Genomic DNA, 16,689 nt, shown 5'->3' on the forward strand with positions numbered 1-16,689 from the left:
TTGGGAGTCACAGGGCTCCACAAGACGACATGGTGCTGCCACCACAGCTGTACAGTGGCTCAGTTTGGTTGGCCAGTGCATGGGAAGAAAATTATTCTGCCTGACTGTCATTAGATGAAGAAGTATACCAAATTCATTAATCTGTATCCCGTTCGCAGGTCTTATCCCTGCCTCATCAGCTCATTCTCTCCAAGAATTTTTTTTTTTTTTTTTAAAAAGGGTTTTCTCAAAAATATTCCTAGAAAAAAAAGGTCTCCAAACTGGAAGAACAGAACGGTCCAAATGCTACAGTAAATCAGTATCTATGGCTTGCTTTGACTCCACTGAGGAGAAAGCACTGACAGTAAGAGTTGTTCAAAATACTTCATGGACAAGGCCTATCCAAGTCTGTCCCATCTATATCTGTCTACATTATTTCTATAGCTTGCCTCTAGGGAGCTGGCAAAGTGCCAGCTCCCTCTTGGCATGAACATTCTAGATTACAGGGAAGTGGTTGGATTTGGAATAAATACTGAGTATCAATTACAGTATCAGAAAGCGGTTAAGCAAACCTCCTAAGAGAACTGGAGAAATGACAAGTTCCTTTTCAGTTTCAGAAGGTGGCTGTTCATGTTGACATGGGAGTCAACTATATTCATGTGTGTCCCTCTCTGAGAAAAAGACCAAGACAATAAAAATCGGATTTTCACTATCAGTATTATCCCTAGATAACTGCATTGGAGTTTGAAAAGCGTATTAGAATTGGCATAGTCAAATCCAGTGATACTTCAACATACAGAGTGACTCTACATGGTTCTATCTTGTATGAGATCTAATGGTTGCAAATTTAGTGGATCTAAAAGTGGATTTTTCAAAAGTGGTATGATGCTGGTTTTGACACCTTTTTTAGCTAATAGGATAAAGTTACTGTAAACAGACCAGCCTAAGAATGGCCTCTGTCCAACCAATCAGACACCGAGTATCCTGCTGTAATTCAACTACAGAGAAGATTAACACTTTTTATACCACACCCTCACCCCTTTCACTTTTACAGTAGGGCCATATCTCTGTGCTCAACTAAAGGACAGTAGGAGCAAACAAACTACATTGGCTAATAAAAAACCCCTGCAGAATACTAAAACTAAATGTACACTGTTTGGAGGGTACCCACAATCAAAGTTGCTCTGTGAAGTTATTTCTTGAGTGCAAATACAGTATGACCACTTCAGAGCCAACAATTTCCCCCTTCTCTCTTTACCAAGGACAGTAATACTAAATTCCATGGGTTTGCCCTGCTAACCTGGGACAGATAGGCCTGATTGGCAGCATAACTGGATGCTCAAAACTTGAGACCAGATCTCTAAAGCACACCACCAATTTGAGTGCTTTAAATAAGTTATTTATCAGAAACAAGAAAGCAGTATGTTTTGAATTGATAGGCAAGGTTATGACACTTTAAAAAACATTTCTATATACTTTGAATCCATAAAAAATACCACCAGTTTACTTCTCAGAAATATTTTAAATACAGATATTAAAATTTCTTTAGGTTTTCCTGCCACTCTGTTTCTTTGTGTCCCTTGCCCAGCATGGGTCACCCACCAGCCACAACCACTTGGATTTGCTCCCCTGCCCTGGCTTGGGCTGCCCACAGGCCACAGATCCTTCAGAGGTGTCCTGCCTTCTGCATGGAGTGTCTCCTTTCCAGGATGCACCTCCAGCAGCATATCTTCAGAAGTGTGGCTCTGGCAGTATCTTTGGTAGCTGTATCTCTAGCTCCTAGCTGCCACCAATTTTTTTTCTAAAATATGTTTGGGCAGGGCCACTATGTGCTTCCCTGGATCCCAGAAGATCCAGCAGGCAATGGTTATTCACATGGCTTTCAGAGCTGACTGGAACCAGCTGTGACAGCCATAGGGTGGTTCATGGCCTCCTCCCACACAGGTCACATTGCAGTCCACTGCTACTCACACCCTGCAATTTATGCCTAAATATCAGATAGTTCCCTGTCTGATAAAAACTTGAAGCACTTGTCCCTAATAATATTTGAGCTTAAAAAGTAGACACCTCATCACTTTTGCTGAAAGGCACCTTGATTCAATAAAGAGATCTCTGAATTCAGTCTACCAGGGGCAATAGGTCACTGACCACTCTCCAAAATTGCTTAGCCTAGACAACTGAGTTTTTACTAGCGCACTAAAAAACAGTTGGTAATATGCAAGATACTCAATTCTGCTTCTGCATGATCTCCCTACACAAGAGGCATGGTATTACCTATGTCTCCCTTTTTAAAAAAATGTTTTATAGGTTAGGAATGTCAAAGGCACTCCTAACTTCATTCAGCTTTTCCCCAGGAAGAAGGAGCTTTTCCCATCAAGAGTCTGTTGTGTTATCTCTCTCAAGAAACTTTTGGTTAAGGACAAACACACTCTCACAAAATGTTTCATACCATCACATGACTCAGTATTCAAGTATATCCCATCAGGACATGGTTACATGTCCAGACACTTCACAGAAGTATACATCTCGGGTAATTTCTGATGTCAGTAAGCCAAATACATGCTATCCTAAGGAAGAAAAACCCAGCCTTAAAAAAAGAAAATGAGCTTACAGATAAAAAGATATGGAAAGTTGTAGGGGAGACAACATGACCCAATACGCCATAATCTAAGGGCTAGTGAATTAACACTACAGAAGTACTTTGATTAAACACTATCAGGAAAAAAAAAAAAAAAAAAAAAAGAAATCTCTTGTGATCTCAATTCCATGATAAAAGTTTTATAAAGTATCCGATACAGGAAGATAGTAATGAATTTTAAATCAAAAGTCCCATCATATATAAATTCATAGGCAGGAGAGTTTTTTGTTATCCAGTCATACATTAATAAAACTTATGGGAAAAGTGGGTGTCACTATTTTACATATCTGAAATCATTAATTCATAAACCATCATACTATTTTTGATCAGGAAAGGTCGTGTTTCCCAGAGATTAATTAACTTAATTGTATTTTTCAGTGTTTGGCTCTAAGATTAGTGGACACTATGTACTAGCAGCAGTAAGTGCTTCTAGTTTATTTAGAAGATCGCTTACTAGCTTTTAAAGAGATATCTAGCAACAGATACCAAAAGAAAAAAAAAAAAGAAATACTTTTCTGCATTTATTAATTTTAGGAAAACATAGGTTGACTTCTAAATAAGGGACCATGTAGCTCAGGAAAGCAATGTTGAACACAGAGTCTTTAAAATTCCAGTTTATATAACAGAAACTGTAAGTATAACTTATTTAAGTGTAACTGAATTACTTTAAATAATTGTTACAAAGACAATGTAAACCTACCCCGCCCGCTAATCGCCCGCCTAATTTTTAATCCAGTGTTTACACATTTGGAATATAGGATGAGAAGAAACAATAAAATGCTATATACTTACTCGGATCAGATTTAGAAAATGTATCCCTGTCCAAAAGATTTCTGTTAAAAAAAAAAGAAAGATAAAAATCTTAGTTATAAAAAATGGTGAAAGATACAAATCAGATACCCATGCATATATATTTTTTTTTAACAATTTTGATCAAGTCATCTTAGTTTCTGCCCTCCTAATATGTAAGATTTACTCCAAGTCAGTCAGCACTAATACTTGAGTCATCTCACATTTCATTTTATTATACATTTTGGATTTGAGGAAACTGTGGCTCATATAATCCAATAACATGAAGTGAAAAGTAACACATCACCAGCACATTAAATATATATATTGGACATCAGGAACAGAAATACCTTTAAATCACAAATCTCTACCAGAGGTTAACTTGCTAGTTGAACCCGAAAACTTTACACTTTACTTAAAAGAATGGCTACGAGATCTCAGAGACATCAGATAATATCTGTAAGAATCTGTCATGGATGAGTAAGATAAAGAGTACTAAAGCATACACAGGACATACATCAAAATTAGGAATTTTCAAAATATCTACAAAATACCTGGTAAGAACTAATTTCTTTGTTATGCAATGCAGTTCCAGTATCGTAGCCACACTTCAGCCAACTGAGAATCATACACAGATGAGGAGCCTCAAATTAACAATAAGTCTAGAGAATCAGGACTGACCAGAATAGTTCTCAGAACAGTTACCAACATTTCATCATTCAAAAATAAAAATAAACATTTTAAAAAAATAGTATCTTGACAAACTAGAAGAATGGTCTGAAAACAGGATGCCATCAAACGGGGACAAGAAAGAGCTATTAGACTTAGGCAGGTAGTGCAAGGCAGGTATTAAACTTAATCAGTAGCAAAAATGCAGCAGAGCTGCATATAGCTCCATATACAGCAGTTATGTCAAAAATGGTTCTAGACATCACAGCACATCACTAATTGAATGCAGGTCGGGAATCTTGTGCCTTAGGGAAAAGGCATACTGGAATGCATAAACAAAAATGTCACTTTAGAGTACTTGTCAGGTCTTTGTAACACTGGTAAATACTCAATTCAAGCAATAATGTTTTGGGCACTCCAATTTCTTGCAGTCTAAGACAGACGTGGAGCTACCGGAGTCCAGTAGAAGCAGAAATAATCAGAAGGCTATAGAATTTATCTATGACAAAAACACTGCTGCAAATTGAAGCTGATCTCCATGTAATGTAGACAGAGCAGGTAGGAAAAGGTTTAACCCTAAATTGAATGTTCTGCACTGCATGCACAGAAGTTGAACTTTATTTTACCATCTTTCATTGTTAAAGGTGGCCAGACATGATGTGAAATCTCCACCACTGAAGGTCTTTAAGTTGATCATGTTAGGTAGTTACAAGTCCAAATAATTCTTTCATCCTACCCTGGAGCAAGAGGAAGGATTAAATAACTAATTTACATCCCTTACAGCTTATTATTTTTAATAATTAGTACAGCCTCTTCAAAGGTCACCATTTATTACTCTCATTTAGATCTAAATCACATTATTTTTGTGCTACTGAACAGTGCTGAAAAGTGTATTAACATGTTGCTCAATACAGGTGTTATAAGTGGTCCACTCAGACTTCAACAAGGAAAAGATACTGTATTCCCAATTTAGGTATTGCCAAGTCCAAATTTCAAAACAAGCAATATGAACAAAAGATAGCTTTAAAGGAACGTTGGGTGCATATGTTTTATTTACTTTAGCCAAAGTAGGCACGAGGATTAAAATTAGTATTTGTGAATGTACCTGAAGTCTGTACATGCTACTTCTTCAGAATTTCTCTAATCCATTCCGAAGTGGGATTTTTCTATATGCATTTAATTCTACTCTGAGAGACAGTATTCAATCGTAACCAAAAATCATAGAATCATAGAATGGTTTAGGCTGGAAAGGACCTTAAAGATCATCTAGTTCCAACCCCCCTGCCATGGGCAGGGACACCTCCCACTAGACCAGGTTACCCAAAGCGCCATCCAGCCTGGCCTTGAACACTTCCAGGGATGGGGCATCCACAACTTCCCTGGGCAACCTGTTCAAATGCCTCACCACCCCCACAGTAAAAAATTTCTTCCTAATATCTAATCTAGATCTACCCTCTTTCAGTTTGAAACCATTCCCCCTCACCCTGTCACTACCTCCCCTTGTAAAAAGTCCCTCTCCAGCTTTCCTATAGGCCCCTTTCAGATACTGAAAAGCTGCTATAAGGTCTCCACAGAGCATTCTCTTCTCCAGGCTGAACAACCCCAACTCTCTCAGCCTGTCTTCATAGGAGAGGTGCTCCAGCCCTCTGATTCTCTTTGTGGCCCTCCTCTGGACCTGTTCCAACAGGCCCATGTCCTTCTTGTGCTGAGGACTCCAGAGCTGGACACAGTACTCCAGGTGGGGTCTCATGAGAGCAGAGGAGAGGGGCAGAATCACCTCCCTCGACCTGTTGGCCACACTTCTTTTTTTGTGGTCCAGGATACAGTTGGCCTTCTGGGCGGCAAGCGCACATTTCTGACTTATGTTGAGCTTCCGATCAACCCCCAAGTCCTTCTCCTCAGGGCTGCTCTCAATCCATTCTCCACCCAGTCTGTATTTGTGCTTGGGATTGCCCCGACCCACATGCAGGACCTTGCACTTGGCCTTGTTGAACTTCATAAGGTTGGCATGGGCCCACCTCTCAAGCCTGTCCAGTTCCCTCTGGATGGCATCCCTTCCCTCCAGAGTGTCAACTGCTTCACACAGTTCGGTGTCATCGGCAAACTTGCTGAGGGTGCAAATATAAATTGAAATACTAACAAACCCAGGAAAATCAGAAATTCCAAGTCTGTATTTGACAATGATGACTACAAACTGCTTTAAAAGACAGTACAGTAAATTCTGCAATATCAGAATTGCCAATCCAAAATGAAAATTGCCTCCTCTTCCTCTTTAATTATACATACCTAGATATGCCATTAATTCACGGTAATTAGAATTGGGTTTACTATCCCAAAATGAATTGCTATAAAAACCTAGAATTAAGGTCATATGAAATAGTATATTAGGTTTTGAGATAGGACTCCCATGCTCACCATTAGGATTTCAAGCAATTTCAACTCCTCTACATAAATATCTTATAATTGGTATGTTACTGTTTGTGACTGCAGATTAAGATTAAACCATTTTAATGACTCTTATACTAAGCTATGGTGCTTTGAGTTTTTTAAAAATTTCCTACTCTTATTTTGTTCTTCTTTAAGTTTTCTTCCTCTATTTTCCCATATACATAAGAACATAAAGAATGGCCATATCAGGTACTGTAAAGCTCAGTCTATCCTGATACTCTTATTCCAGCAGTTGCAAAAAGTAGCCACCACGGCAACAGCAAAAGAACAAGGTACGATTCAAATACTTCCCAAGAATTCTCAGGGACTTCTTGAATTAAGAACATTTCTACATAGACAGTATCCCTGAAAGGATTGTAAAGGTTGAGATACCAAAGTTTAACATTGTAAATACGGCCAGTAAGTGTCATTAATTCAGAGTTTTGAACTAATACAGCTTGTAATACCCTCAATTCGACCCTTCACACATTTTACCATAAATAAACAGTGTCTTCAGAAAAGTTTGCAGACATGCCTGATCTTCCAAATCACTAATAACCAACCAAAATAGTAACATAAGAACTTAATAAGCTGTTCAACCAATGCAGCCAGTTTCAGAAGGAACTTGAGGACTAGCACCAACAGACAAAAAAAAAATAATAAAAGTCTGATATGTCCACCAAATCATCTAACAGATCAAGAGGCTGCTTAATTTAACTTGTACATTTTCATTTCAGGGGGGAAACAACCAAACTGCTCCTTTAAATATATGAAAATTGGAGAAATATATAAAAAAGAAGAAAGACTTCTTGATGTATTTCTGGAACTTTATGTAGTCATTATCCCCTTAATAGTCAATGGCACTTTCTGCACAAGCAGAGTGATCATAGAATCATAGAATTGTCTAGTGTGGAAGGGACCTTTGAGATCATCAAGTCCAATCATCAGCCTACCACTGCCAAAACCACCACTAAACCATGCCCCTAAGCACCATGTCTACCCATCTTTTAAACACCTCCAGGGATGGTGACTCAACCAGTTCCCTGGGCAGCCTGTTCCAATGCTTGACAACCCTTTTGGTGAAGAACTTTTTCCTAATACCCATCCTAAACCTCCCCTGGTGCAACTTGAGGCCATTTCCTGTTGTCCTATCACTTATTACCTAGGAGGAGAAACAGACCCCCACCTTGCTACAACCTCCTTTCAGGTAGTTGTAGAGAATGATAAGGTCTCCCCTCAGCCTCCTTTTCTCCAGGCTAAACAACCCCAGTTCCCTCAGCCACTCTTCATAAGACTTGTGCTTTAGACCCCTCACTGGCTTCGTTGCCCTTCTCTGGACACACTCCAGCACCTCAATGTCTTTCTTGTAGTGAGACGCTCAAAACTGAACACAGTATTCAAGGTGTGGCCTCACCAGTGCCGAGTACAGGGGGACGATCACTTCCCTAGCCCTGCTGGCCACACTACTCCTGATATAGGGTGTATTTCCTTCCTTTTTCTGAGAAAAGCATTCTCTTTGGTATTCCACTATTTTGTTTCAGGAAACAGTCCTGGGAAAGCTCACAAACTCAGAAACCAGAAATACCTGAAACTTCTGTTTCTTCCGCCCAATCAAAGTATCAAGAGAAAGAGACTTCTATTTTGACTGAACATGGTGAGTATATTTTTCTATGCCCATTAATCCTTTCAGATAAAGAATGCAAATAGAAAAGAGGGGGAATTGCTATCAATTATGAGAAAGAAAAAAAGAAAAAAAAAAGAAAAAAAGATGTATGCTTTTACCACCTGGAGAAACATGCACATCAAATACCCACAGCAAAGCAGCCTTGGCACATCTGTACAGAAAGCATTATTCTACTATCACAGATCCTCAAGGAATTCATTCAGCACCTGCCTGATCTGGAATGGACCTTCCAAAATGGTTGCAATAGCAGAGAAGATGACTAAGGGAAAAAAATCAAATAGGAGCCATGGCAATAACACCCACTTAGTGCAAACTGGAAAGCACAAGACAGATTAGAAATGCTGGGATAAAGATTTATTTTCCTGTATAATAACAGCAGTTTCCCAGGGGGGGGGGGGGGGGGGGAGGAGGGGGGAGTAATCAGTAAATAAGTTAAAACTTATTTAGCTATGCCTTGCAGAATTACTTTGTTCACACAGTTTCATGAACTCCATAAAGGTTTGTCAAAATAACAATTTCTGCCCAGTGCTTTGCTTCAAAAATTGTTACGGAATGGAATGGAATGGAATGGAATAGTTCAGTTGGAAGGGCCCTGCCATGATCACCTAGTCCAACTACCTGACCACTTCAGGGCTGACCAAAAGTTAAAGCATGTTATTAAGGGCATTGTCCAAATGCCTCTTCAACACTGACAGGCTCAGGGCATCGCCCACCTCTATAGGAAGCCTGTTCCAGTGATTGACCACCCTATCAGTAAAGAAACACTTCCTAACATCTAGTCTTTTGTACTACGTTTAATGTAAAAACATCTCATAGGTATAAATCAGATATTTCAAGATTCACTGATCTAGTTAACAGTAGTAGCTAAGCAGATACCACTATAGTCTATGTCGCTTTGTACAATCTCATATACTCTATACATTAGACACATGTTGACAAAGACAGACCTACATTAAAAAGTAACATTTAATCACCTTGTTCACATATACTTTGTTTCAAATTTTACTTTATTTTCATGATCAATATCTGAACTTTCTGCTCTGTAATTTTTTTGTTTTAAATTTAACCCTTTGTTAAACCCAACTGCTAAGTAGAAGTAAATCCAATTCCCCCTTCAGAAATTACAGAATTCTGTCACTGAAGAACAGACCACAGTAACTACAGAACTGAATAGTTTAAAAATCTATTTCTCTAGTTTCGAAAACAAAACAAAACCAAAAGAACACAAAACTGTGTTCATACGACTGGAAAAATACTTCTTTATATGTTGCTTTTAACAGCTCTGAAATCTTTAATGACAAAAATGTGGTTTATCTCAGATTTTGCCAGAATCTCTCCCTGTGTTAAGGTTTTACATTTCTCTTCAACTTTACATGCAAAGATTCCTTGGTTGTGAAATAAAGCACTCAGCAGTTCGCAAACACAGAAGTTAGTTACATGCACAAAATTATTTTTATTTTTTAGAAAATATACATTTTCAATAGATTATATTCTCATGTAAGCATACTTTTCTCACAGTACACTTCTATCACTCCATGGGAAGAAGAATTGTCTCTAGTTCATTAAACAGTTCACGAAACAAGTGCATTTCTGTTTCCCTCACTTAATGCTGGGCCCACGTGCCTTTTTAAAGGGAGATCCTGAAAGAAAAAAAGAAGCACCTTCTCACTTTTTACTGTGCATAATAGTATCCATTCTACTACTAACTGTAACATAACTGTATTACATCTTAGTAGTCACTGTCCCTCCGCCCTAACTGATATTACTAGACTTGAAACGGTCAGTCCTAGGTAAGACGATGTATGATCCAAAGAGCCTACTTGAGTGAAGAGTCTACTTGACTTCTCGCACAGTAATTTCACAAACAACTTTTCAGTTGCAGTGCTAGCTTAAGAAGTCACCCTGCCCGAGCTATTTACTCTCTCCTTCTGTATTCTGTCAGAACACAATAAAAAGCAAGCTATTAGCCTCCAGATCTCTAGATTTAAAATGCCCAGTTCCTAAAAGCAGATTAGACAATTTCTTAGAATTTTATCTTCTTGTCAAAACAACTGGTTCTCTTAAGAAAGGCTCACAGGTGAGAAAACAGTGGCTCTCCTAAGAGGCAATTAGGGTGACCTCTGCCTTTCTGTTCAGATTTTCTCCACTCTTTGGGGTGCTAGAAGGACTGGGAAGAAAGCAAACATATCTCCCATATGCAAGCTTAAGAAAACATCCACAATACCTCTTCCTAACCTTTGGAGGAGTAATTGACTCCTCCTGTTCACATAAAGATGAAGAAATAATTTTCAGCCTCCCAGTAACTCGTGTTGACAATTTAAACATAAGCTGGTTCAGAAGCCATTCTCTTAAAGGAAAAAGCAAGGGAGAAGCAACATGAAGGGTCAGACCAGCAGTGATTCCATGAGTTTTATGACAACCCACAGTAAAGTCTTCTCTGGCTAGCTGTACACAAACAGTTTTAGGATGAAACCTCTATTAAAACTGCTGACTACTCCTGGGAGTTAAAAAAACCCAAAGGAATTGCCCAGTTCATTTACTTAAACATGGCAATAGTTTTGCAGGAATTCTGTGGAAACAGACAGGGAGTACCGGATTATGGAAAGACTCTTGCAGATGAAGCAGACCTGAACACAATCTTGGACTGTTCCAGTTTAAATTAAAAAAAAGTCCACTCAGAAATATCGCAAACTGGTTGAACTCTTGAACTGTTTGAATATCAACCCAATTATTTTTTGAAACCAACAAAATGAACAATCTACACTTATGTTTCTAAGGCTGAGCAGGTAAACAATCTCTGTCTCTGAGCTACTAGTGATGTACCCTGGGGGACAGCACTAAGGGTTGCTGGTGGTGGAAAGACCTATCCAACCTAGTGTCAACTCACCCATCCTTTCCAGCTAGTTTCACCAAGCCCACCCAAATCCGTGGACGTGCTGTCCTATTCTAGATATAATTTCCTTAGGAATGCATAGTTAATACAGTGTTTCATTCATGTATAACAATATATAAAACATACAGATTGGTTTTCCGTGTTTTTTCTGAAACAACTCTTTAAAAGGTATATGTCAAAAAAGTAATTTAGAAAGCAAACATATACCATCAATGTAATACTCCTCATCCTTTCTCAGCCACTACAGTGGTGTTGGTGGGTGAGGCACTACTTAGGCAGAGAAAGAAAGGAAATGAGGAAAATACGACCACTACAGAAAGTCTTCATAATACATTGAAAGCTGTTACACACTTACTGGTACCTAGCCCTTTTCCTGCTGTCATGCCTTCCTTTATACCCTGCTTCTGTGGCCTAAGGCTGTTGGCTTTATCTGTGGGAGGGTGTTACAGTGAGCCACCCGCCAGTGTCCCACATCCTGCCTGGGGAGAAGCATGGAAAGCATGGAGTTTACAGTGATGGCAGGGGTGGAGCAGGTGGTCTTGGAAGGAGTATGATGTTGACAGCTTCTTCCTCCCCACTCTGAGGACCCCCACCTGGGGCTATTTTCCCAACATGCTCTTGCATCTTGCTCTTGCTTTATTGGTCTCCAACTCCATTTTACATCCAAATTTACTGTATATAGTGTGTTTTACATCTGCTTGAGACTGGCTCTTTCAGCTATTTTGGTTTTGCCCAGTTCCCAGCCTGCACTTCTTTACCAACTTCACAGCATTTGGGTCCCCAGTGGCATCCCGAGCCCCCTCTTTTCAGCCTCTGCTCCGGCTCCTCCACCCTGCATCCTGTGTCCCCACTTGCAAGGCCTCTGCTGTCACACCACACCAACACTCCTCTGCACTACGCCGTCCTGTGAGGGTCACAAATAGGTCATTCTACACAGAATAACTACTTGCTACTACTATCTGTAGAAAGAAATATGGTTATACCACACAATTACACAAAGACAAGCCAAAGTGAAACTAACTGAGCAGTAGCCACCTGGTCATTAAAAAAAAAAAAAGCTGGGTTTAAAAAACAAAGCTCCATGAAGGCAAAGACAAGTTTAGACAAAACCTGACAAGTCCTGAGACTTGCTAAGTTAGTGTGAAACCTGTTCCTAGCAATCGCAAGACTCAATTTACGGGGCAACAGATCTGCCTTAAATTCTAGAAGTCACATGGCTGCATGCTTGAAGTTCAAACAATATAGACACGTAGGTAAAAACCAAACCGTGTAGGCTATCAGGAATGCATCTCCATGACTATTTTGATGGATACTGTCACCCATTTATATTTTTTTCTCCCAATCCACTTGTTCTTCTCAGCTAAAGCCAGCTGTTTGTCTAGGCAGTTTCACTTCAAATTAAAAAACATGCAAAATCAACTTTCTGTTGTTGGTCACACATAACTAACCCACAGACTTCTAATCCAACCTGGACACACATATACAAAGAAAGCAGGAAAATGAAAACCAGACTTACAATCAGGATTAATTTTATATTCTGTATTTTGTACAATACAGAGTCACAAGCGTAAATAATTTCTTATGGATATCTCTTTTATTATTGCATGTTTCTGTGGCAGGGATTTCTAACAAATTATTAATATTTAAAAAAAACCCAAAACAAAACAGGAGGTAAGAACACCAGCTGGAGAGAAGCGATCTTGCTAGAAACCAGTGCCTAGGACAATCAAAGATATAATTAAACGTACTTTTGAGTACCGGAACCACTAGAAAGGGACTGGTTGTCTTTCAGACCACCAAACAAAAGGAAAGGCAAAAATTCTGAAGTAGTACCTTTTGTTCCTCTGTGCGAGAAACCTGAAATTAAATTATCTTCATTACTGAGGCTATGATTTGCTTAATTCCATTCGGCCCATTCATTAATATTAGATTTCTGTACGAACTGTGAAGTGGCATAGAACTGATCCAAACCAGGCAGGGGCAACCAATTGTATTTCTGTTGAATTAACCATGATAAGGAGTTTATGCTGTCTTTACACACATTAGGCCCAGTGTGGGAATACAGCCAGTGTAGAGCCTATCCAGCACACACCCAGAACGACGAGGACAGACTGCCTGATCCAGCATAAAGCCTAGCAGAGCAATACTATGGTAAAAAACTTTCTGAATTAGCAAAGCGATCCTGTACTGTGTCAGTATTTTACAACACGTACCATCTTTCAGATAACCGTGTCATCTTTGATACACTACTAGAAGTCATAAAGTGATCAAACTTCACTTTCCCACAGATACTAACAAAATTACTCTAAAGAAGTTAGTTCTGATTGGTACTTCTCATTTAGTAAGTAAATAAACATGAGGCATAATGAAATTCTTGGCCTTTCTTGTAAGATAAGGTTTCATAAAGGCTGTGGCTTTTCCTGTAGGGGACTACAGGAAAAAACCTAGGTCAGTCCACACAGTAACCATGAGGAGCAGAAATCACCATTGTACAGACCACGACAAAAAGTGAAAAATTTGACAGCCCATTAAACTACATTAAACTTCGTATGTTCACACACAGCGCAAACTTCAGGATATGTGATAACCATCATCTACTTGTGTTCTCAGCATTAAATACACTAGGTCAGTCAACAACATAGCAACTGCACTGATAGTAGTGAAGATGGGAACAGAATATGAAGTTTTTCCAAGATTTAACTAGATTGAAATCAGTGAAGAACATGAGCAGAGAGGGAGATACAGGATGACAGGCACATGGCCTGAAGTTTACTTCAAGCTCACATGGCACCACAAGTTTACACACACACAGCTGGTAAGTGAAGAGTCAAGTCTAGGCACAAGTCTATAATAAGTATGCAGTGCAAATACCCCTTTAGAGGAAGGGGAACCCTTGGGCTGGAAAACAGTAGTGGACTCAAAGATCAAAAGCAGCCTATATTCTCTTTTCCACGCCGACTGGAGGGCCAAGGTCCTGATGCTTCACTCCATGACACTCGTGCAAAATTATGCCAGGCCGCAACAAATAAAGATCACATAGCAGGTGACAGTGACATTTTCCTCAGAGCATGGATGGCCTCCTGGGCATGTGATGAAGAGCTACAGGGTGCAGAGGGAGACAGCTACTAGAACAACTGATCCAGACAATAGTGGACTATTACCAACAGCAGAGGATCCGCCGGGATGATGCATTTAAGTTGTGGGCTCTTGAGCCAAAGAATACAGATTCCTGATTAAAAAATACTCAGAGGTTTGGAAATCTACATCTTACAAGTGTCAGTAAAGAACAGTGAACTTTTTGTTTGATAGGCACTGAGTAGTAATAACTAGAAAGAATTAAATTCATTTCTTGCTTTTCTAGCATTTGTAAAACTACAGCCAATGCTGGCATTCAATAAACCCTGAGAATCATATGAAAAGTTTTTAATCACAAAGCAACCTCAGAAAGAGGTGTCTGGATTTTATAATTTTCATAGACAATTTTTCATCCTATGAGATGCAGTTCTTCTAAAGGTTAACTGATGTACCCCTGAAGCTAAAACAGACTGGCTTGCAAAATAAGTAGTAGTGCAATGCCACCTGCAAAGTACTGGAACCTGGCTAATTTGACAATATTGACAGTATGGGCATGCAGGGCAAATTAACTTGGAAAATGCTGACAGACAAACCATACAGAATTAAAAGCTAAGTGAATAGAAGCGGACTCCTTACTGAATAAGAAGAAAGAGAGAAAGAAAGAAAAAGAGATCACAAATCTATTTTGTGGCACAAACAGCTTGCACTGCTTCACTGACCACCATGTTACACCACCTGCACAAACTGGAAGAAGTTCCTGTATTTTCTATAATGAAAACAAGCAAATAAAAAAAGGGGGGGTAAAAAAAAAAGAAAAAATATAGGAAGAAAGAGTAGTTATCAGCTGATAATTGTTGATGTAAACTAGTGACCAAATTGGTTCTACAACTCTTCAGGTATCAATGACTAATGTCATGACCCAAACTATTTTAAAAGCGTTTACCTTCAGGTGTTATGGAATACATAACTGCTAACTATTAAAGAATTTTCAGAATTCTCTGAACTTTGCAGTTTGCTCTTGCTGTATTTCACAATTTCATTTAACACTACTTTTCCAGAGCTTTAGCCAATGAATGTACTTCCAGATGAATCACAGAAGTGTGTTAATCATTAATCTCTGCCCCAATGCCTTTCATTTTACACTCAATTTTGAAGCATGATTTTGTAATCAAAAGCTGTCATTCCAGCACATAAAGAAGAAAGGAATCACCATGGAAATTCCCATCCTTCTGCACTTGACATCAAGACACATCAGGATGACAGACCATTTTTTAAAGGCAGTTTTAACAAAACAGCTGTGGCTTTCTAAGATACCTACAGAGAAATTAACATTGTAAACTGTATACTGAAATTAGTTACAAGTAAGATAACTAAGGTCAGAATTGATGACTATGTCATATACCTACATTTCTTCGTAACTATCTGATGGATTCTCAAGTGATTATAAAAGCAAGGTTTGAAGAAAACATTGAAGGTATGTACAAACAATACATGGAATGAAAGAAACTCCCATTATAACTGAACTGGGTCAAATCCAGCATAAGTGTTTTGACATCTGTTATTGTGACAGGTTATTTGAAAAACCTAAAAGTAATAGTAAAGGTCCTGGATTGCTTTTACACACACACACCCTTCATGGGACCAGGGTTTTCTGTGATTGTTGCCAGTGAACTTTGCAGAGACAGGCAGTAAGTGTGTTCATATGTCACCCTCGTGACTGTTTCCGTATTCCAAATTCAATCTTACTACGTTTCTCATCGTCTCTGCCTTCTTTTGAAATGCACCCTTGATAAAACGTCAAATCATACTTTATTTACTAACAGAAAAGAGGGAGCGGTCCGACAATTTAAGTTTAGAGCAATGCTGTTGTGTCCTCGGAGAAGTAGCGTTAACAGCAGCAACTCCGGGCACCTACGCTAGAAAATGGAGCAACGCACTGTAGCACAAACTTTGTCTCATTTCCCGTCAGGAAAAAATACTAACTGTTCAAATTATCCGCTAGAAGCTGCCAACTCTGCTGGTGAAAGGAACTACTGCTCTGCAACTACTAGGCAATACTTAAGGAAGCTGCGAAACGTGAACGAAGATAGGAACATAAAAGCCCACAACTAAAATGGGACCTCTAATGGGAAATTCTCTGTGCTTCAAGGGAGAGAGCAGGAATTTTGAAATACCGACAAACAAACCATCCCCAAATAAACGTCGAGGAACAAAACTGCGTACACTGGGTTTTGTGTTACGGGTTGGCGTTTATCTTAATTAACCGGCCGCAGCGTTCCGATAAAACGTGACGAGGTATCACGCCCGGTTTCGTAACAGTTTTGCAAGAGAGCCCCAAGCACCCTAACAGAGGATCACTCCGGACGGGACTTCCCCCCGTCCGCACCCGCTCCACTCGGGACAGCCCCAGAAGTTCCCTTCCCGCTGGAGAAAAACCCTCTGCGCGCACAGCGGCGCGACTCCCGCTCCGCGCCGCGCCAGGGGAGGCGCGGGGAGGATTTGGGGCGGCGGCGGCAGCATCAACCGCCCGTTTCG

The 16,689-nt window shown here is 39.5% G+C and overlaps 1 protein-coding gene across 1 annotated transcript in view; it reads right to left on the minus strand.

The window, feature by feature from the left end:
* Window positions 1-16,689, minus strand: part of CPNE8 (copine VIII) — a 128,038-nt gene that overhangs the window by 93,907 nt on the left and 17,442 nt on the right. The window contains exon 4 of the mRNA XM_009883225.1: window positions 3,410-3,450. Coding sequence (XP_009881527.1) covers window positions 3,410-3,450 — 41 coding nt within the window. The remainder of the gene's footprint in view (window positions 1-3,409; window positions 3,451-16,689) is intronic.

Source organism: Charadrius vociferus, unplaced genomic scaffold (genome assembly GCF_000708025.1).
Source record: "Charadrius vociferus isolate BGI_N301 unplaced genomic scaffold, ASM70802v2 scaffold363, whole genome shotgun sequence".
NCBI lineage: Eukaryota > Metazoa > Chordata > Aves > Charadriiformes > Charadriidae > Charadrius > Charadrius vociferus.